A 23,193-nucleotide genomic window follows, 5' to 3' on the forward strand; every position below is an offset into this window, starting at 1 on the left:
AGCCTTCTGTAAAACGTGACACTGCAATGTGCTAGTGCATGCGAAAGGAAATTCCGATTATAAACGTGCAATGTGTTTCCGTGCGTCGACTGTAAATATTATGTCTTCTTGGCCGACTTCATGAATTCGTTGATGCTTTGTTTGCAGACCAAGAAACATCCTGTCATTTGCGAAACGGGAATGATGAATTATCGTATTGATCATCGAAATCTCGCTTGTATACATCTAGCAAATTTAACAATCTATTAATATAGATCACAATTCCTCACCTATCTGCTACTATGCAGCACGTAAATCTATTCTTAATCGATTGCATATGCGTTTAAAAAACGATATTAAAAACGCGCTTTGATAGCAAATCAAATAATATATTTTTTTCTTGGTGCTCCTGGTCAAAGTGGTCGTAATTAAAAATATTATACTGTCCTCGATACGAGTGCACCGAATTAATTGGTCATCTTGAAGTATGTGAAAAATACTTCTAAATATTTATTTTTGCTTATTGCCGAATTCTTGAAGAATGGAGATATTGGTGCGAAGTTCGGTCCATGAAATACCAAGCATTCGTCTCCAGCCACCACATTTCCGGAGCATCGGCGTTCTTTTTCTAGACCTGCCGCAATCCACGTCTCAGCAGCTATTAATATTCCGTTACATAAATGAATAGGTCAATACAGATAAATCTAATAAACTCCTTGCTTTTTAAATACTGGTCGTAGGTACTGTTGACGGCCCAGACGGACGGGTACCCTGAACCCCCGCTCTTACTTGCCGTGAAACAGTCATGTACTCCGGCTTGAACAGTAGAATCCATGATGTGTCTTTTCTATGACCGTTCGTGAGCTGGTCTGCCCAACTTAGTCAAAAAAAAACATACTGCTCTAAATATGCTCTACCATTAGCGAATGTTGGCTGGTCATCCCAGTACTCTGGTAAAATACTCGAAGAACCCTAATACTCAAATTCGGCGAATACTGTAGTGGTCTTTTACGCTGCTGCAGACCTACCATCGGTAACTGACATTATTAAATCTTCTATATTGACATTGCTAAAATCATGGATGACGCTAGCTAGTGCTATGCTTTTTCTTCATAAGCATCTTAATTACGACAGAGAAACCTATTGACCCAGTCTTGGAAACTAGTTTTTCGGCTCTTTTAGCACCCAGTAGCACACTCTCGTTAATTACGAAATAACTCTGAGTTGAATTTACATGACTAGATGTTATCGTGGTGTGACGATAATGAATCTACCTGCATGCTGATTTAAAACTTCGATGGAAGTACATATCTCTCTACGTTGAAGACGTGTGCTGTACCGGATCATTGCCATGTGGCCGTTACCGTGGCCATTTGTGATGTCCGGTTTCAAGTACGTATAGGTTCTGCACCAACATCCTACCCATTACCGGCGCGAAGTAAAGCCTGAAGATTGAAACAGCTCTCATAAATTGTTCTGTCCATCTAGAGAAATCAATGAAAATCTAGAGCGTCTGTTGTGGTTCCACCCGTCTTCTATTTGTCAATACTCAATAGTAAATATGTAATTCTGACCCCTTTTAAACCGTCTCCAACAAACACCTTCGTACTTTTTATGTTCAGTATAGATTGTGTCTTCTATTAACCTTTTAAATTCAAGTCTGCTACGTGCTGTTTGATTACGGACCTTTTTGTCATTACCCGACTGACGAACGAGGTTAATGTCTTGGTATTGACTATTTTGTATTTGAATTTATCGTAAGATGCTTTGTGTGTCCCAAAAATGTACTTATAAGCTCCGGACACACCCAGCGTCGATCTAGTAAATTCGAGAATAGACAACGCATATCTGTGCTCGCGGAAACCGGAAAATACCAATCAAACGTTTTCAAAAGTCGGTCATTTTGACGTGACTTTTTCTTTTCGAAGTCGTCGCTTGAGCGTCTTCGCTGATCCTCCGCTTAGTTCGTTCGTGGTTGCGGTCAATGCAACACGTAACGCGTATCCTTGAAATGTCCAGTAATTACTGTTACTTGTAATAGTTGCGTGCTTGTGGACGCCGGCCGGTCTTCTGCCGTCAATCACTAGTGCGCTTCGATTTCCTTTTGCACCAGATCTGAAGCTCCTAGCACCCACGACACTTATATTAAAATAGAATGTCGAAGTATCCATTGCGTTATGACGCATTTTGTCATACTCTCGGTTAGTGTTCAGGTGTGGAGGTGTCTCGAAGGACCTCGATAATCCTGTCGTTTGGGCGGCATAGGAAGATTAAAGGTATCAAGGTCGCGTTAGTGCTCTATGGTCCCGCAATGGCCGATGGGGTGTTATCGACTTTGAATAACAATGATTTTTGGTGCTTGGATACAATGCTGGGCGATTGTGAAGTGTATTGTTGGCCGGGCGAGGCAATCGACCGGCACCTCGCCATGATAGTAGCTGTGAGTATTATATATTATTGAACATTTAGTTATTATATTTGAGATAGAGATGATTTCTTTAACAAACACAGGACAGCCGGTCACTGGAGAGCATCAGTTCAATTAAGTAATTTCGCGACGTGCCACACGCCTCTAGGACAGTGGCCGGCAATTGAAAGCTATTCAAAGAGCCATTTTTTCACATATAATGTTATACCCTTGTGTTTTAAAATAAATGTTTATTCGTCTATTACAAGGCAAGATAATAAGAAATATTGCGGAAGAGTCAAAGAGCCGTGGGTTGAGAACCACTGCTTCTTACTTCCCCGGAGTTTCCTGAGCGCTAGAAATGTCCTTCTTCAAACTTTTTCAAAATATCTTAGGTCTTCTTCAAAATACCTTGAAACGACCAGTGATCCTGGTCTTAATAACATATATGACGGTGCCCACTCATCGTCAGATGGGCTGTATATTTGTCTGCCTTAGAAGGAAACCCCGAAGCACGGCAGACAAATTTGCGTGACCCCAACGAGCTTCCTCGTATTGTCGCGTGCGAATAGCTCACTATATAGTTTTTCGCACCGGCAACATAACTGTTGCAACTGGATTTGGCTTTATAGCGTGAACGTGCAGAGCTATCATCTTGTTAATTGTTTTATTACGAAAATAATATTGTAATATTGGTGGCTTATCAACCATTTATGTGTGAAAACGTAAATATGGCTACTCGGATTCATCCAAAAAGTGAATTGTGATTTTAGTATATTCCGGCCATTTTATAGAGACCATTGCTGTAGATTAATTTAAGATGGCTAAAGGGTCAATCTACCTTGGGAATAGTGAAATTAATAAAACAAACTTTTTACAACGCTCGTACAAGTAAGGAGAGAAGAAAACATGAACATCAGCGAGACGCGCACGTTAAATCTCTTCAGGAAATAGACTATATAGTGTGATTGTCGGTCTACCTGATCTTACGTATGATTTTTATATTTTTTACTGGTGGTAGGACCTCTTGTGAGTCCGTACGGGTAGGTACCACCACCCCGCCTATTTTAGCCGTGAAAAAATAATGCGTTTCGGCTTGAAGGGTGGGGCAGCCGTTGTAACTATACTTGAGACCTTAGAACTTATATTTCAAGGTGGATGGCGCATTTACTTTGTAGATGTCTATGGGCTCCAGTAACCACTTAATACCAGGTGGGCTGTGAGCTCGTCCACCCATGTAAGCAATAAAAAAAACAAGGGCAGAACAACAACATTCGGACCGTCGGTCTACTGAGTAACTTCACCCACTCGGTAGAAGATCTTCCCTCTGTCGTTACCTCCCAAATTAGTTTTATTTAACCGCTACCGTTTCATTTCGATCGAAGACATTCGCGAAGCAGTTGCTCTTGAGCTGTAAGGTCTCCTTTAGAGGCGGTCCGGCAGCTGTTAGCAAATATTACCCCTCCTGGTCGAGCCTTTGCTCGTCCACCTGTTCTGGTGAAACTGAAAAGACTATCGGGCCACCAGTAATCCTTCTGTGATCAAAAAATAAATAAAAGGTTAAGTTCAATAGAAGGTGACTAAAGAACTACTGAAGATAGTATTTGTATTGTTCGCAGTCACGCAACGCGCTGTTTCGCTCCGTCAGTTAGACGTATTGAATCATAGAGTAACTTTATGATGCCAATGATAATCGCTGGGCTGTAAAAACACGGATGAATTGTTTGATTCTGCCTTGAAGCGAAGGAAAGAAAAGGTCGATTTTATTTCAAAAATTAATTTGAGGTAGTTATTTAAAAAAAAAACCCTATGTTTTTTTTTTAATTTAATTAATTACAGACGTACAGGCAACTGTCTTATAATACGATACTTCTACAACACGGTACCGGGATTTTCGTTTAAAATTATTAAAAAAATTATGTTACTATGAGCACACAAAATAACCGAAACTGTTCTGCTTATTCTTATCTTATCTTATCTTACCTTTAAACGAGCAATTCTTGTATATTAATATACATATATGTATATAATCTGAATCTCGGAAACGGCTCCAACGATTTTCATAAAATTTAGTATACAGGGGATTTCGGGGGCGATAAATCGATCTACCTACGATTAATTTTCAGAAAATGTTGTTTTATTCGTGTTTTCAATAATCAACTCTTCCCGACATCTATTGGCGAATAATAATACTATTTTTCTTAATTGAGGGCAACTAACCGCTTTAAAGACACAACAAGATGGCGTTATCAAAAAAAAGCCGAGCAAAGCTCGGTCATCTACTGTAAATATGATTTAAGAAAAAGTAAGAAAAATTACTCTTCCTTTTGTTGTGGCTTCTAGTCTTATAAAACACGGTTTCATACAATGCGGGTCCGGGACCGGAAGCCGAGATTTTTGAATATCACAAATTAAATAAACTGTTGCTTTAGTATTGGAAAAATAAAAAAAAACTTGCTCGTTTCATGTCGTTTAATTATAGTTTTACGTTTCAAAATATGCATTTCCAAAAATAAAGTATTTTGCTTAAAAAAAAAAACAAAAATAGCGCAGTTAAAATATATTGCAAGTGCTGCTATATTTATATGCGCGCTCTCCCGAAAAATTCAGGCAAATTTTACTCTTACTCGAAGTTTGTTGCACTCTTAATGACGATTATTTGTGCCAATTTATTTTTCGTAAAGCTTGATATCCAATTTCTAAAAGCCGCCCGTAAAATTGAAGTCATCTTTAAATATTTACCGTTTCTTTTTTCTTGGAGCAACTAGCACAGATTTTTAAAAAATGTAGGATTTATCTGTGATTTGATGATGATAACCGATTTGTAAAATTTACGGAAACCGGTTGGTATTCGTAGGAAACATTATGGCTTACTTACGTTGAATTTTGTTCCACTTTTAAAATACTTTAATTAATTTTGAACGGTACTTTTGAAATGCATGGATTGCGGTTCTACAAACGTTACTAACCTAGTAAAGGTGGGAGATGCATAAGTTTGAAATCATCACGGACTATAGGATAAGGCACCTGGTGTACGTACGTATGAGCGATGCGACCATGTTGGTGTTGAAATCCCACAGACACGTACCTATTTTTACGATGAAATACGCACAAATTAATTGTGATTAGCGTAATCACTATATACCACTTAACACTAGGTGGGCCGTGAACTCGTTCCCCCGTCTAAACAATAAAAAAAGGTGGTATGCATTATACCGAAATAATTCTCTCCCATAAATTCCCTGCGACAGAAGTAAGGGATCCTAAGAGGAGATTGGTAAGTAACATAAATATAAGACTACTTGTGTCATGGGAAAGCAATGTGAAAACTCGGGGAATCCGAGGTCACAACGGCTCCTCAATGATAGCTGACACTCAATTTATGTTGTGAGATCCTCAAATCTGATATTTCTTTAAAGCACATACTGGTAGGACGTCTTATGAGTCCGCACGGGTAGGTACCACCATCTTGCCTATTTCTGCCGTGAAGCAGTTATGTGTTTCGGTTTGAGGGATGGAGCAGCCGTTGTGCTGTTAACACTGAGACTTTAGAACTCATGTCTCAAGGTGGGTGGTGGCGGCATTTACGTTTTAGATGTCTGGACCAAGGTAACCACTTAACACCAAGTAGACCATGAGCTCGTACACCCATCTGAGTAAATAAAATAATAAAAAAACACTTACTTTTTACTTGCAACTTGCCCGATACAAGAAGTTTCGACAGTCGATTTTGTTAAAACAACCCAGCCCGGCCTAGTTCAGTGCCGAAGGGAACGTAAATTCATTACATTCATTATTGCATTACATAAAAACACATCCTCGCGACTGTGTCACGTTGGTCGACATCTGGTGAAGGAGGACATTCTGCCGACATGTGTGTGCGTCATGCGATCAGCGATCTTCAATCGTGTGGAATACTGGGGATCGTGTTACGATTTTTGGAAACTTTATAGGCTATAAAGGCATCAAGGCTTTGCATGAATGTTGTATATACTGGTATCAGTAGAGAAACAAGAGCTCAATGAAAGTTTGGGATGAGATGAGATCAGATCAATGGTACTATTATCACCCCTGGATCTGTTAGTTCTCTTTCGCAGGCGCTCGGGCATCTGTCAGCAAATCCCAACCCTCCTGGCTAAGCCTTTGCTCACTCACCTGTCCTGGTGAAACTGGAAAAGCCTCTGGGCCACCAGTAATCGTTCCTTTATAAGAAAAAAGTTACTATTATGTTGTCAACGGAAATGTACACATTCGTCAAGTTCCATTATTGTTGTACATTAGAGATGGAGGACGCTGACAATTAGGTGGGCTACAGCCGGCCTTAGCCGTAAATTTTAAAGGGGGTACAGTCTACATAGGGTTGCTTGGTACCTGGAGACCAAAGATGCCAACATGAAGTCCTAGAGCGCGAACTATACTCGTGGTCCAGTGGGATCATGTATGCATAGCTAGTTTCACTCTTAACTAACTACCTATATGGTTTAGTATTAACTGTTGTGCGTTCGTTGCGTGTAGAGTGACTACGATTTTTAGTGATTTGTAGATTAGGTAGTCGGTTTTATATTGGTAATATAACGGAGGTCTAATTAAAATGAATAAATAAAACTAAGCGCAGGAAGTCGAAACCTGTTAAGCGCCACACCTCAGAATCTAAGACAGGAAATGTGAAAAAAAAAACCTAGAAATGTCTTAATATTTGTAATTATAATTTTAATGTTTGTGGCCCAGAATCAAGCATGCCCCCCAATCTTCGAATCACCGGTCTGACGGGTACTCCGACATCGACCGAATATTTGCTGGTCATAGAACGCGTATAGATATGTTAGACATACACACTACAAGTGTCCAGTGCGAACAGCATCGAGATTGGATCAAGTGGATCCATCAACAGACTCGAGCATGCCCTACAATCAGAAATAAATAATTGCGTTTTTTTGTTATCTATCTTCATATAGATAGCTAAAAAGTTTTTCAATTCTGGCCACACCCATAACGCCACCAGTGTGCTTAGTGCGAGTTTTTTAACGTTCTCCATAGCGTAAAAGTTAACTCAAATTTGTATCCAGTAGCAATGTTTGCCTACGTTTGCCGCTAGGGGCGCAGTTTTAGTTAACTTTTACGCTATCGAGAACGTTAAAAAAGTCGCACTAAACAAACACAGTATGTGTAAAATAGTTTATCGTACGATACGTTAATAGTTTATTCATTCGACAATGCGTAGTAGTTCTCTGAATGAATAAATTAATAGATTAACATAACTAGTTGTGTACTAGAACCACTAATCATTGAAGCGAGATCTTTATATTGTTTCGTAACTATCATGCATATTATTCAAACGAGTTTCTAGTTGTAGAAGTATATTATTCTATTATTTATTTATATTTTACACGTATCGGTCGATGAGCAATTTTGGAATACAAAATGTTGTATTAAATAAATGCTGTACCTAGAATTGACGTAGTTATATTTGAATTTGATCAAATTGAAATTAATCTAATGATTATTTCGTCGTGGCCTAAAGAATAAGACGGCCGGTGTACTGATATCGTGCGATGCAACTGTGCCGGTGTTCCAATCCCGCCGGCGGGTACCAATTTTTGTAATGAAATACGTACTTAACAAATGTTCACGATTGACTTCCACGGTGAAGGAATAACATTATAATTTGCGTAATTACTGGTAGGTACCACCTCCGCCCTGCCTATTTCCGGCGCCAAGCAGTAATCCTTTTCGGTTTGAAGGGCGGGGCGGCATTAACGTTGTTGATTTCTATGGACTTCAGTAACCATATAATACGAGGTGCGCCGTGAGCTCTTCCACACGTTTAGCAATAAAAACAAAAACATACGTGGGATATTGACTCGTTCGCGGAATGGACTTTAAAAAAAAGGAAAAAATGAGTGTGAAATAGAACCAACTGTTCTGTGCACGACAGTCGACACGCGCCCAATATCGAACTCATAACCTGTCGTACTTAACAAGCTATAGTAAGTATTGTCAAAAAAAGTGTGACCATTAAAAAAAACTGTACTCCCACAATTGGTTAACTCCGGTTACTAGCAACCGGATATGATGTCACTAGCTCCTTCCATTGCATGTGGTCGAGTTAATTCTCTTTTTGTAAGTTCATAATTAATCCCTATGCGTAGTTTTATTTGCTAAGTAGCAATAAGAAACGTTCCGTGGTGTTCCAACAGCAACCACAAAGTTTCAATTGTGTTGGATAAAAGACGGGGAAATAAATACATGCAACTTAAATAATCAAGATGGAAGTATTTCAACTTATTTATTCTTCAATTAATTCTACTAGTTTACTGTTTTAACCCTATAACAGATAATATAGACAGTAGAACTTCATACCTATATCTTCTGTTTTATAATTTTGTAAGATTTTCGTCATCGAAATTCGTAGATCAGAGAAATTATTGGTGGTAGGACCTTTTGTGAGCCTGCGTGGGTAGGTACCATCACCCTGCCTATTTCTGCCGTGAAGCAGTAATGCGTTTCGGTTTGAAGGGTGGGGCAGCCGTTGTAATTATACTTGAGACCTTAGAACTTATATCTCAAGGTGTGAATTGTCCTTACAAAATATCTGTCAAAGAAATAAAATTAAAATTTTCTTTTGAAAAATGAAACCATTCCATCAGTATTTTCTTATGACGTTGTCACGTTCAACTATCGTCAGTAAACCGACTTTTTTTTTTATGGCTTAGATGGTTGGACGAGCTCACAGCCCATCTGGTGTTAAGTGGTTACTGGAGCCCATAGACATCCACAACGTAAATGCGCCACCCACCTTGAGATATAAGTTCTAAGGTCTCAAGTATAGTTACAACGGCTGCCCCACCCTTCAAGCCGAAACGCATTACTGCTTCACGGCCGAAATAGGCAGGGTGGTGGTACCCACCCGCGCGGACTCACAAGAGGTCCTACCGCCAGTAATTACGCAAATTATAATTTTGCTGGTTTGATTTTACAGACCTTACAGAGAACCGATATTTTTTTTATACTATAATTTCCTGCTGGGTTGATGTTTATTTCATAACAATTCCTTTACTGTGAAGGGCGTTCGTAAATATCTGCTAAGTAGGACCTACCTGCCTGTTGGATGTGAACCCTGGCATAGCATCATCGCTTAATACGAACACACCGGGATCTTTAACCTTAATGCCGCGAAAACTTCCAAAGCTCTACTACGTGTTACATATACTTCGGATCCATTTTTATATTAGGATTAATGTTTGTCCTCTCGGTTTTTATTGAGCACCGGTTGTGACTCAGTCAGTTTGTGTTGAGGAATGCGCTGTGTATTATAAATGTCTCATGATTAATAAATCTAAACGGAAAAAAACTATTTGTTACTCTTTATTTATAGATCAAATGATTATTTAATTTTTTTTTTGTTTTTTTTTATTGCAACGCCAAAGGGAATTGTTTCTAAGCATCTTTACTCAGGATTTAATCATAATGTTGTGGTTTTTTTTTCGTTCTCCTCAAAAGCCGTTGTTGAAGTATTGATTGAATTAAAATAATGAGTACCCTGTCGTTTAAACAGGATGACAGCTCAATCGGTAGCAACAACAAACTCTGCCAGTAATACCCCGACCCGATTTAAAGTCGTCGTGGCCTAAGGGATAAGAGGTCCGGTACATTCGTATCTACCGGTGTACCGGTGTTCGAATCCCAGGCGGGTACCAATTTTTGTAATGGAATACGTGCTCAACAAATGTTCACGATTGACTTCCACGGTGAAGGAATAACATCGTGTAGTAAAACCCAAACCCGCAAAATGATAATTTGCGTAATTACTGGTGGCAAGACCTCTTGTGAGTCCGCGCAGGTAGGTACCACTATTCTGCCTATTTCTGCCGTGAGCTGTTGTGACTATACTGAGAACTTAGGACTCATATCTCAAGGTGGGTGGCGAATTTACGTCGTAGATGTCTATGGGCTCCAGTAACCACTTAACACCAGGTGAGCTCGTCCACCGAACTAATAAATAAAAAAAAGTTCGCCACTTCAGAGATTGCGACGGACGGTTACTTTGTCATAATAAAAAACTCATATCATGCTTCTAGTCATCTAGTAGTAAAAAAATTCAGCATAAAAAGCACAGTCAAATGAAACAGTACAATAGCAGTAATATAAAGCGGGTTCTAGGTAAAAGTCACGGTTGGAGGTCGCGTGGCGTCACTAAACCGGTATCGCTACGTACGTAGGTACGCGAATGTCGCCGACGTAGTGTGGGGGTTCGGTTGGGATCCTACAACACACACCGTTCCCGACTCGCTTATATTTGTAGCGGAAAATTTGTATCTTCCTGTTTCAAGGGTATTACTTTATCGAGGTCTGTGACTCTTTTCATGCAGCTCATTGAGTGCTCCTTGACTGTAGCTGACAGCTCTGCTGTGAGATATCTCTATAGTTGTTCCGATATCTTCACTTGGACTCATGTTTTCCTCTGGGCTGTAAGTTAGGATAACCCCTATTCGACAACATTATGCTTATGTTCCTACATGTACAGGGTGTTAAGTTACTGATATCGAAACTCACAATAGAGTAATAGACTTTTTGAAATTAAACGATAAGCCGCGCTTAGCTCTTATTTAAACTAATTTGAATTGCAAAACTCGGAATCTAAGGTATAAGCGCGAAAGGCATCCATCAACTGTTTTCGCTTCGGAATTACGAAACATGAACTTCCTCAGATGGCCAATAGTTATGCTTTATGATTAATATAATTATACCTTAATGCCTCTGTAAACGGGTAACTTATATAACAGAAGATATCGTAGGAACAAGACTGCGTGCAAAAGCATGCTCTCAATTCAAATGCACGTAACTTAAAGTTTACACGAGATCCTGTGGTCCTCTTAACCAAAGTATTGTAATTGTCCACAGTAAGAATTGTTTAAGACATTGATTGCTAGTAGTGAAAACACCGTAAATCGACAAAACTCAAATGAACTTCTAATGCATCAGATTTTAATTGTCAAAGTGTTCCTTACAGTAAACAACATCAGTAATTGCTGCAGTATATAGTAATTATAACTTTAAAAGTACTTATTGAAATAAACTACGTTGCAATATTAAATGGCTTGCTGAGGAAGCTGGTAGAATTTGATTAAAATGATATATTTTAGGATATTGACGCGGTTATGAACCGAGTCGACATTTTCATATTTACCTGCATCTACTTGATTAATTATAATGAACTTCCTTTTTAACTAATTTTATTTCTGTAGATACACACATATGCCTATAGACATCACCAATCTCGATTACATTGGTAAAACATTAGCTTACTCTGCGTATTGACTGTCAGTTATTCAGTTCCTACTGCCATAATCTAGATTATGTAAGTCACGTTTGTAGATAAGACTAGCTCTTCTAACATATGCCTGCCCGTAATAAGTTAATACACGAAAATGTATATTTCTCTATTGCTGACTACACCATAAGCAACTTTCACCGTCGCTTGAAACCCCCTGTAACGAGTTAATAGAAACTACAGACTTCCACCATAGCAATATGATGTTACGTCACTCGTGAAAATTAGAATCGACGCCGTTCGACCAGACGAGCCAGGGAAACGGAAATTGCGTCGGTTTCGCTATAGTCTATGTTCAGATTACGTTGAGATTGATTAGTAATTAGTTTATGAGGGTTTTCCGATTAAATTGCAGATTTGGCTTGTTGACTGTTGGTATATTTGCTGGTGATTTATGAGCTATGGTCCTTATTTCGTAAATTACGTTTTTTAGTTTTTGTTTGAATATATATCATTTTTACTAATTTAATTTAAATAAACATGCACATACAAGGAAATGAGATCGATACTTGAGGTAAGCGCGGCCAGCGTGGCATTGGAGCCCAGAGATTTTAGGCGTACCCTGATGTATCAGCCCTGAGTATCTGTTTAAAACGGATCTTACAATTTAACTGGAAAATACGATTACTTTGATACAGGTCATTATGTGGTCGGAGAAGATATATAACGTAAATACAGCCACATGTACGGAGGCATAGGAGTCATTTCGATCACAGCAACGTAATATGAAGATTCAAAACTATTACGACTAACATAATTATAACTACTGTCATAAAATGACGGTGAAAGTGGTAATAGATCGAGGAGACTGATGTCATTCAAGTTATTGCTCCAGTACCAGTACCGGACGGACGATTTTAATGCTGGCCAGTAAACTATAACACGAACAAAGCGATGTTATAGCTGATTGCTAGGTCGATACGATTATACCGGGCGTCAGTATTCCTTTAGGCCGCGTAGTCAATCCTCAATACGATAATAATATGTTAAGTACATACGGCTTCGGAAGAATGAAATCGCCAAAAGAAATACAACTAAATAGATTAATCATAATGTAAAGTTCAGAGTTCGCCGGAGACGTTTGCCGTGGATATGTGAAGGGTAAGTTGTGTAGAAAACAGTCTGTATTAGATCGTACATTGCATGCGCCTGTTCGACAAGGCCCCAACGAGCGCCCGAAGGAAGCCCGCACGCACATTGTGTTGAAAACAGACGCGGTTGCGGCCCGCAGTAGTAAGTGGTCGCCATCATGCATGGTCACCAACAAAGCTAGAAACATAAAACACGAGTTTTGACTTCTTTCATTTGACTCTAAAAGTAGTCGTGGCCTAATAGATAAGACGTCTGGTGCTTACGTGTTGAGGCGATGCACCGATGTTCGAATCTCAGGCGGGTACCAATTTTTCTAATGAAATATGTACCCAACAATTGTTAACGATTGACTTCCACGGTGAAGGAATAACATCGTGTAATAAAAATCAAACCCGCAAAATTTTAATTTGCGTAAATACTGGTGGTAGGGCCTCTTGTGAGTCCGCACGGGTAGGTACCACCACCCCGCCTATTTCTGCCGTGAAGCAATAATGCGTTTCGGTTTGAAGGGCAGGGCAGCCCTTGTAACTATACTGAGACCTTAGAACTTATATCTCAAGGTGAGTGGCGCATTTACGTTGTAGATATCTATGGGCTCCAGTAACCACTTAACATCAGGTGGGGTGTGAGCTCGTCCACTCATCTAAGCAACAAAAAAAAAACATACAGAATAGGGCCGTTTGGGTTGTCTATAATCCCATTCTCTGGGATCGTTTGGAACCTCTGAGTTGTGGAGGGATTTCAGTTCTGTCTGTATTTTGTACGGTATGTTCCACGGGGAGTGCTCTGAGAAATTGTCTGAGATGATCCCATCATCTCGATTTTACCATTGCACTGCCCGCCACCGGAGTTGATTTTATCCATAATACCTGGAGCCCTGGAGCCACTGCGTTCATCCACAGTGCGTTTCCACAAATCTTTTCTGCCACGTACCATTCGGCTTTGGAATGAGCTCCTCTCCACGGTGCTTCCCGAGCATTATAACATGTCCTACTTCAAACGAGGCTTGTGGAGCGTACTTAACGGTAGGCAGCGCCTTGGCTCGGCCCCTGATATTGCTGAAGTCCATGGGCGACGGTAACCACTCATCATCAGGTGGACCGTATGCCCGTCTGCTTGCAGGGGCAATAAAAAAAACTTGGTTGGACATAGGACCCTGTGTGCTTAGTGCGAGTTTTTTAACGTTCTCGATTGGGTAAAAGCTTTCTATAAGTTTAGTTAATCGTCAGTCATATACGGACAAACAGAAAGAATTGAATAATTTAAAAATCTTTTTCGGCATTTCATTACCATATAAATATTACTTTAAAAAATCACAATAGCATTATTCTTATTTCTGTCACATTAGCGTTTTGGACAAAATTCTTAATCATAATAAAACACAATGAAGCACGAACAAAAGAAAACGCCCACGTTAATATACAATGAAATTGACATTTACGACACAAAAAAATGTCTTAGGTTCCCGCGACATTCAGGTGAATTGTGTTGTGAACTCTGGCAACATCGCATCGACCGCAGTCGGGCCGGCTCTGCGGGGGGAAGTGCTCTTGATCTAAGATTGCTGTTGGATATTTTGCCATAATTTAATTAAGAAATACCTCTTGTTGAATTAAAACATTTTTAAAATATGTGTAGCGAAAAAAGCAGTTTTATATGATTATTTATTCAGTAATCTCAAAGTGGGTTCGCGACTTATGTTACATTGAAAAAATATTTCTATTTTTGTTTTGCATGTAGCTACTTATTTTGTTTTTCGTTTCGTAAATGAACTGGAGTTCTTAACCTTTTTGTTTATTTTTTTAAGTGCAATTCAGTGTAGCGTGAAGATTTTTCGTTGTCAAAAGATTGAGAAATATTGTTAACTTTCTAAACGTCTAAAACTGTGCCAGTGCAATAGTTTGTGGATCTGTTTCGTTTCCGAGTGGTGTGGTATCGTTGTGCCAAAAACAATTTACACACAATTGTTTATATTCCGTAGTAGTGAACGACATTTACAAGAAAAAGAACTAGAAATCAAGTGCACACTGCAGACCTGCATATCATTTTTGAAAAAAGAGTTTTTTATCTTTTTTTATTAAATGATAAATTGGCTAAGGTATCTCATGTACACACAACACAAGACATCAGATGTTAGTGCTTCGCAACTTAAAAAAGCATCAACATCATGAGAAGAGTCTTCGGGGTCTGCTCAGATGGGTGGCTGCTCTGTGGACAGAATGTGAGGAGCTAGTGTTACGAGGCTGTCTCTAGATGTTGTCTGTATGTTGTTTGTTTTTCTTTACCTACCTATTTTATTTTATTAATTTTTCCCTACCTTGTTTTTTCACTAATTATGACAAAGCATTTTGACAATGAGAAGTAAAATATTCAAAAAATCTGAACACATTGCCTTATTAAAATAAAGACTGTTATTATAAAATTATAAGGATCAAAAAGATCAATGTACCTTTTAAACTATTAGTATAAAAATATCAAACAACGAAATCCTCAGTTTTAGGTTTGTGCACTGAACCCAATAATAAAAAATGGTTGGTTTGAATAAGTATTAGAGAATATAATAAAATGCATAAGTTTAATGCTGTAATCATAATGTATGTCAAAAGATATTAGAAACTGCATGCAACTGTGAACTGAAAAAAAATTTACCATTTTAATTTTGCATGTTTTTGTGTGCATGTTTCATATGTTGTAGATTAAAAAGATTGTGTGTTTGATATCCATGATACTGAAGGAAATACATAATTTGAAACGTTTGCAGCTTTTTGTAGTCACACAAAACTGAAATGTTCATAATTTGTATACCTATATGAATAACATAAAAATGAAGATCTTCCACCAGATCTATGTTCTGTAGACTGTTTTTTCCTGTTTAAGGTTTTAGCCAGATATCTTTGATCCACAGAAAGGCACAGGTTAACAGTAAAGAAAACAGTACTTATTGTAAGCAGTTTTTTTATCTAACTGTAAATATTGGCATGTAAGTGAGAGAATCTCGTCATTTCTAATTTGTAGAGTAAACGTAAACTGACCGAGTAACACTAGAATGTTATGTGAGATTTTCTTTCTCATAACATAGTGTCAGTAGATGTCTCGCTGGTGGGAGCAAAGCCTTTACCAAAGCTTATAGATATCTATCTATCTATATATTAATACGTGAAAACTTTTTACGAAAATTGCACAGACTGAGGAGTATGAAATTTCCCACACTTATAGAGAATATAGAAAAGGAGTGCAAAACGTAATTATTTTTTTAGGAAAAAATAAATCATTAAAAAAAACATTACACACACTACCATATATTTAACATCTTTAATATTACTTATTTAAAGTGTAGTCTTGGCGAAATCTGTCATTAAAGAAGTATTTGACAATAGAACCATAATAATGTTTAAACTTATAATATCAATTAATTATAGTCGAATTTTGTCTACTGGCGGACCACTACTCATTGAAGACATCTTGTCTGCTTGTATAATTGGATATCACCATACAATATTGTGGAGCAATTGTTGCATTTAAGTTTGTATGGTAGTACAGTCATTATGCAATAGAGTGGAGACTGAGATTGACTATTACGTAAGATCCTGACCATTTTCATATTGGTATACACGGTGGAACCAGCTGTGCGTGCCGTCCAAACGATGCGGCCGGCTCCACGACTAGCATCTATTAATAAAATTACAATAAAACATTCATCATCCATTTTAAATCGGCCTCCTTCGAATCCAAATTCGAAATCGCGATCCCGTGATTGAAAAACTCTATTGATGCCGCAAAGCCGTACCGTCCGTTGTAATTAAGAATAGTGTCGCCATCACACTATCAATTATTGACTCGTAATTATTAACAACCAAAATTTGATTGTTCATAAACGTCTATCGCGGATGTGGCGCTACTGATAGCGGGTAGCGGTCGCTTGTGGCTTAATGTAAATAGCGACGAATATATTATTGAGTGAGCGGTGTTCTTATGAATCATTAACTAACCAAAGTGAAACATTTACCTGTTTAATTAAGAATGTCAATTATGTTTTTAGATTAAAATGAAAACAACGCTTTTAGCTGATGGTAGGACCTCTTGTGAGTCCGCGCGGGTAGGTACCGCCACCTTTTTCTGCCGTGAAGCAGTAATGCGTTTCGATTTGAAGGGTGGAGCAGCCGCTGTAACTATACTTGAGACCTTAGAGCTTATATCTCAAGGTGGGTGGCACATTTACGTTGTAGATATCTATGGGCTCCAGTAACCGCTTAACACCAAGTGGGCTGTGAGCTCGTCCACCCATCTAAGCAATAAAAAAAAGCCGTGTTCTTATTTCGATATAATTGTTATCTCGATCTCACACCTCAACATTAACATCATTTATCGTGAACTCATCTCTCATACCTACAAGCTAATAAAAAACTCCAAATTTTCTGTTTTGACCCCATGGTATCTATCACAATAGTTGTATTTCAGACGTGTTTTTGATGTGCAACCTAACTAGAGGTCCATCTAGTTCTATGCTACTATCGGACATAGAGGTCGCCCATGGACATCACATGATGACCGTCCGCCAATTTGGCGCGAGAAGACCACTTTCTGCCCATAAAAAGCAACAAGCGTCTCAACTGTCTGGACATATGTATTGTTTCATTCGGCGAAATTTCCAATACTTACTTGAACCTAACTTCATAAAAATATGTTGTATTTTTTATTATTAACCGCTACCCGCTACACGCTCGCCTTATAACCGAGCATTTAGTTCGTGAATCGTAGAAAGAACGCAATTAACCTATATATTTTTTTTCTCAACATGTAGATTTATTAGTACATAAAATGTTATGCAGCTTATACAGAGATGTTTGTAATGAAAATAACGGTTTTCTAAGAAATACAGAGTGGAATAATCAAGTACCTCGATATAAGTAGAAGTGCAATAAATACTTACTAGTTGTTTTATTAAGTTTATTACTGGTGGTAGGACCTCTTGTGAGTCCGCACGGGTAGGTACCACCACCCCGCTTATTTCTGCCGTGAAGCAGTAATGCGTTTCGGTTTGAAGGGTGGGGCTGCCGTTGTGACTATACTGAGACCTTAGAACTTATATCTCAAGGTGTGTGGCGCATTTACGTTGTAGATGTCTATGGGCTTCAGTAACCACTTAACACCAGGTGGATTGTGAGCTCGCCCACGCGTCTAAGCAATAAAAAAAAAATTAAGTAAAAAACATATTTAAAGCCAATGTTCACACATTACACTGGAGCATTGACATTTTGTGTTAAATTGCGTGCGATTCAAGGGTTTTTTTTTATTGCCCATGTAGGCAGACGAGCATACGGCCCACCTGATGGTGAGTGGTTACCGTCGCCCATGGACTTCAGCAATGCCAGGGGCAGCGCCAAGCCGCTGCCTACCGCTTAATACTCTCCACAAGCCTCGTTTGAAGAAGGACATGTTATAGCGGTCGGGAAACACCGAAGGTCTTAAGAGATTTCTTGCATAGTGTATCACCACTACCAGTAGTACTTTTAATTTGAGTTACCGATGCCTTATTTCTTGTATATTATTTTGTGTGTACTGCATACTTTCGAATGGATAGGAATTTGGGTTTCAGTGTACTTAGTTTGCTTACGTTTGCCGCTAGAGGCGCTGTCCCAACTGCATTCAAATTTGAGTTAACTTTTACGCGATCGAGAACGTTAAAAAACTCGCACTAAGCACACAGGGCATGAGCTCGCGGACTTGAGACGGTGTGCGTGTTACGTGCGCAGCGTAATATTGGGAGCAGATTAATTAATGTTTGGTTGTGTTACGCAGTTTGTTATTTATGTAAGAACACGAAAGGCGATTTTACTTAATCTTCTACCTCTGCGACCCGAAGTGATGCTCCTAAATGAGATTTGTTGACTCCCCTTAGCGTCGCCTCATATGAGAGGCTTGAAGTTTTCAGAAAAGCCTGTCTTTTAATTAACATGAATTTGCCGTGTACTTATTCTGAGGCAGGTAATATTTAAACGCAGGATCAACATATTGAGCTAGGCCAGTGAAAGCCAAAAGCAGATAATTTCCTGTTTGAGTATAGGGTTCCGAGAACTAGAAATTCGCTATTTTAAGTTTAAAAAAAAAGAAAGCATTGAGAACCTTTCATTTCAACAACGCTGTATTTACGGTCCGTGCCCTCAATTATATGTACTCGTGCGTGATGTTTTTGCTAATGATGACAGACTTTCCTTCGGGAATTCTTCTCAAGTCCGTTTTGAAGTGAAGCACGTTAAGACTAGATGTATTTCGTCAGTTTAATTAATAAAACATACATTCTAATGTATACGGGGTTTGTTGTTCGATATTGGACAGCGGAATCCAAAAAAAGAAATGTGTGACAAGAACTGATATGTAATCCTTCGAAGCCGACTGCTATCCGACTTGTTATGAACAATAAACAAACTAAACACGTAATTATGACGTCAGAATATGATATAACGTAATGCAATTGTTGTACACATTTATTTGTTGAAGAGACCTTCGTTATTTAATATATTGGCTACCTGGTAAGGGATATCTTACTGGTGTTAGGGCGTCCTGAGAGCCCGCTCGGGTACAGTCATCCTGCACGTTGAATTTACGGGTTAATTTGTAAAGGAGACTTGAATCTCATGTCTGAAGGCGCTTATTCTTGACAATAGTAGCTACTGATAGTATTCATTGTAACCGTACGCGTCGAACTCGGCAAAGAGTTCGAAGTGCAACCTAATCCATACATCAGCCCGCTGAGTTTCTCGCTATCAAGTCTCCATCGGAGGCACTTGGAAACTGTTAGTAAATCCCACCCCTCCTGGCTGAGCCTTTGCTCGCCCACCTGTCTTGGTGAACCTGGAAACGCGTTCGGGCAACCATATAATAAAAAAAGCTACTGATCAAACTGAAAGTTGTCAGTTGATTTCCAAACCGGCGAGAGAATTGTACAGATATGTATTTTGACATTGCCTATTTACTTACGTATAGATTTTTAACCTTATCAAAAAAAACACTGATTTATGTTTTAGACACGTTCATCTTTCCTAGTACATCAACTGCCAGGTGTATAATGTTTGTAAATTTAAGTATATAATAATTAATTTTGATCATTTTACGTTTCAGGGCTCGCCCCACGGTTCGGTGATGTCCTGTCAGTCCCTTGCAACCAGGGCCTTCGTGGATTCCGAAAAGGACGCCATGACGCAGTGCGCGACCTTCCATAGGTATGCTCTCCGAGTCAGCGACTGGATGTTGCCGACTGACAGCACACAAGTTACGTCACGTGCGGTTTCGTGAAGGCCTGTATCTGCGACCTTACGAATGATAAATTCTTCCATTCGCGAGGGATATGCTGGTGGTCAAATCTTGAAATACACACCTAACACGTCTGTAATTAAGATGAAAACCACATAGATGTGTAATCGATTGGCGTTCTTACTGTGGGCAGGGGTAGGTGCCACTGCAATGCCAGAGCGGTGGGACAGATGTCTTATGCATTGAGACTCCGTAACTCTTGAGAAGTCCATAGAATTTAGTAACTCTTTTATCCTATGAGACCTTACAAATCGTGATTGGTGGGTAGGATATATAAAAATGGATTTCAAATGTGACCGGCCAAAGAATTAAATGCAATATTATTAAACAATGTTATGCTTAAGTTTAATGGGTAGCCGACGCAACTAGCAACGGGGTATTTCGGAACAGGACACAGCTGACGTAGTGTCGCCAATTACGAAAACCTGGGCGTTCCCAGGGCGACCGCGGGAACCCCCCTACTCTGACCGGATTCTGACCCCGGGCGAACTTAGATGTCGGGTGAGAGATTGCAAGGGGAGACATTTCGATGAGCAGGGCCCTAAGACATCATCAGGCCCACGGTCTGCTCCCAACATCTGCAGACTGTCAAGTCCTACCTCGTGTGAGGCGCGGCTCTTTTCCCGCAAATAAAAGGCGTTGCAAGCGGTCCGCATGTGTCCCGGACATTTCTGATTTATATGAGCTACGTGGAGCTCTGGCACAAGCTCGCCCGGGCCTCATCCCACGTAGAAGGGAAGTACACGTGATCGACATCATCTGTTCCAGGTCGGTGCGATTCAGTTCAGATTCCCGAAGCTCGACGCGGCACACGGCAGACCTAGAATGCAAGAGAGAAAACTCTGGTAATCAATAATTTCTTTTATCTTTTCTCATGTAAGTAGGCATCATCTTGAATTTATTTTTCTGCCGTTATTCGACAAGCCACAGACGGCACCACCCGGACACCGTCCTAGAATCAGGATCCTGGCTTGACAGGGAGGCCGTCGTATCAACTCGCGCGTTGATCGGCGAGGATTAGTATTAATTCTTTGAAAACCGTGAGAACCTTGGAAACCGAACCGTAATAGTTTTGATAATGAAATATTTTTGCTGTATTAATTTCTGACTGATTGTCCCCGGGTCTGTTGTACGTCACTAAGCCCTTTTTCGCCACTCTCGCTAGGTTCCACGTCGCTGACGGCGCTGGCCCCGACGCCCGTCTCGCAGGGCAGCATGAGCCAGTCCGCGCCGGCCGCTGCCAACACCTTCGACCTCGAGTCGGTAAGTCTGCGGCGCCGCGGGAGTCGCCTCTCTCTCGCGCCGCGGTACCGACCCTCAGATGTGTGTGCGTTCCAGCCGACGGGCGGGGGCGGCGCCTGCCGGTTCCCGAAGCTGGAGGAGTGCGCGCATTTCCACTACGAGCGGGTCGCGCTGGGCGGCCTGGCGCTGCTGGCGCTGCCGGGCGACGAGCGGGCCGCGGACTCCGGCGACGAAGGTCAGCCCCCACCGCACCGGCTGCAGCGGCAGCGTCAGATCCGGCAGAACGGAACTCATCTGTGTGTCTTGTTGCCAGGATGGATCTGCATACAAGTCCGCTCGCACGTCAGCTCCCCTCAGGAGTCTGAGGGTCGACAGTGGACCCTCATGAGGAACAGGGACAACTTGCTACAGTTGGACGACTTACTGCACAGGTAAGTTGCAGCCGACCGGCGCGAGGCTTACAGCGTGCAGGAGGCGGGAGGGGAATACCTCAGTTGTCATTAAGGAGACAGCTGAGTTGGTGCTGGTTAAAAATCACCCTTCGAAACAGGGTTCTACTGACGCGCCAGGTCAAAGTCTCTTGCGTGGCGTATGAGCTGTACATATTGTCGCTTTACTAAATATAAAAGTATTATGCCGCCCGCGCCCCCTCACCGCCCCCCCTGTCGCCAGGTGCATCTACGACCGCAAAGTGTCCGGGCTGCCCAACCTGACGGAAAAGCTGTCGGGCCCGCTGCCCTCGGAGGAGGAATACCATCGGCTGATAGCTGACTACCTGCACCACCTGTCCATCATAGCCGACGACTCCATCAACTGCGGGCCCGTGCTTTACTGGATGCAGATGGACAATAAGGGTGTGTTAGAAAAACCTTAGGTTTAACAAAAATAGCATAACATACGATTACTCGCGTTCTTCACCACGAGTCTGAGCCCGGCATAGCGCAGAGGTCCTGCCGGACCAGGGGGCCGCCACACCGACCCACAACCTACGACATGAATTAAGAAAAAATTAGGAACAAAATTAATATCTGTTATTAGATTAACAAGAAGCGTTGCTCTTGCTGGTGAATAGTGTTTCATGATGCGCTTGTGACATTAGTATCGCTTGTCCCCCAGGTCAGCGGCTGCTGGTCGCCAACGAGGACTCCAGCTCCATCAACACCCCGGCTGTGGCCGCCGCCTACTCCGTCAGGAAGTACGTTTCGCAGGTACGCCCCCCTCACACGCGGTCCCCCGCGCCCCTCCCCTCGCGGCGGGCTCGTCCGCCCTGCTTAATTAGTAAAACAAACAAGATAGAACATGTACGAGGTGCAGGGATGAAGTGAGTGTGTAGACACCAACGCAGATTTTACTTGTTCCAGGCTCGAGATGAAATCAGCTTTGAAGTTGGCGACATGATATCCATCATCGACATGCCAGGTGATCATCCCACTCTTACTCTTAGTGCTACGGTAGGACTCGTGCTCTAGTTACTCCTGCTGCGGAGTGGTTACCGGGAAGACCAGATTGCGAGGGTGGTGACTGTCGGAGCAGTGGCTCCTTTACACTCGCATCATAGTGTGTGACGGCAAAATCAAGATTGTGCTAAATAGTATTCTCATTTTTTTCCTGTCAACTAAAAATGAAAAAATTATGAAATTACCTGTAATATCTGTAGTTATGCATAGTCGGTGCGTCGCTGTCCCAGGTCCGCAGGAATCGGTGTGGTGGCGCGGGAAGCGCGGGTTCCGGGTCGGCTTCTTCCCGCGCGCCTGCGTCGCTGTCATCGGGGACAAGGTGCCGCGCCACATGACGCAGCCGCCCCCCATCGTCGGGTACGTAGCGCCGCGGG

General features: G+C 40.9%; 1 protein-coding gene across 6 annotated transcripts in view; it reads left to right on the forward strand.

Annotated features, from left to right (window-relative positions):
* The window catches only part of LOC114246582 (GTPase-activating protein CdGAPr), a 49,705-nt gene that overhangs the window by 16,913 nt on the left and 9,599 nt on the right, over nucleotides 1-23,193 (forward strand). For 2 of the 6 annotated variants that reach the window (XM_028179174.2, XM_089737609.1), the window contains exons 3-11: nucleotides 19,929-20,029; nucleotides 20,889-20,965; nucleotides 21,286-21,383; nucleotides 21,459-21,597; nucleotides 21,676-21,793; nucleotides 22,035-22,216; nucleotides 22,479-22,570; nucleotides 22,724-22,781; nucleotides 23,050-23,176. In XM_028179174.2, coding sequence (XP_028034975.2) covers nucleotides 19,950-20,029; nucleotides 20,889-20,965; nucleotides 21,286-21,383; nucleotides 21,459-21,597; nucleotides 21,676-21,793; nucleotides 22,035-22,216; nucleotides 22,479-22,570; nucleotides 22,724-22,781; nucleotides 23,050-23,176 — 971 coding nt within the window. In that variant the 5' untranslated portion in view covers nucleotides 19,929-19,949. Of the gene's footprint in view, nucleotides 1-2,398; nucleotides 2,420-14,326; nucleotides 15,072-19,928; nucleotides 20,030-20,888; nucleotides 20,966-21,285; nucleotides 21,384-21,458; nucleotides 21,598-21,675; nucleotides 21,794-22,034; nucleotides 22,217-22,478; nucleotides 22,571-22,723; nucleotides 22,782-23,049; nucleotides 23,177-23,193 lie in introns of those variants that run through there. The other 4 variants (XM_028179170.2, XM_028179172.2, XM_028179173.2 and 1 more) reach the window with 4 other exon arrangements.

Source organism: Bombyx mandarina, chromosome 23, assembly GCF_030267445.1.
Source record: "Bombyx mandarina strain Sakado chromosome 23, ASM3026744v2".
Classification (NCBI taxonomy): domain Eukaryota; kingdom Metazoa; phylum Arthropoda; class Insecta; order Lepidoptera; family Bombycidae; genus Bombyx; species Bombyx mandarina.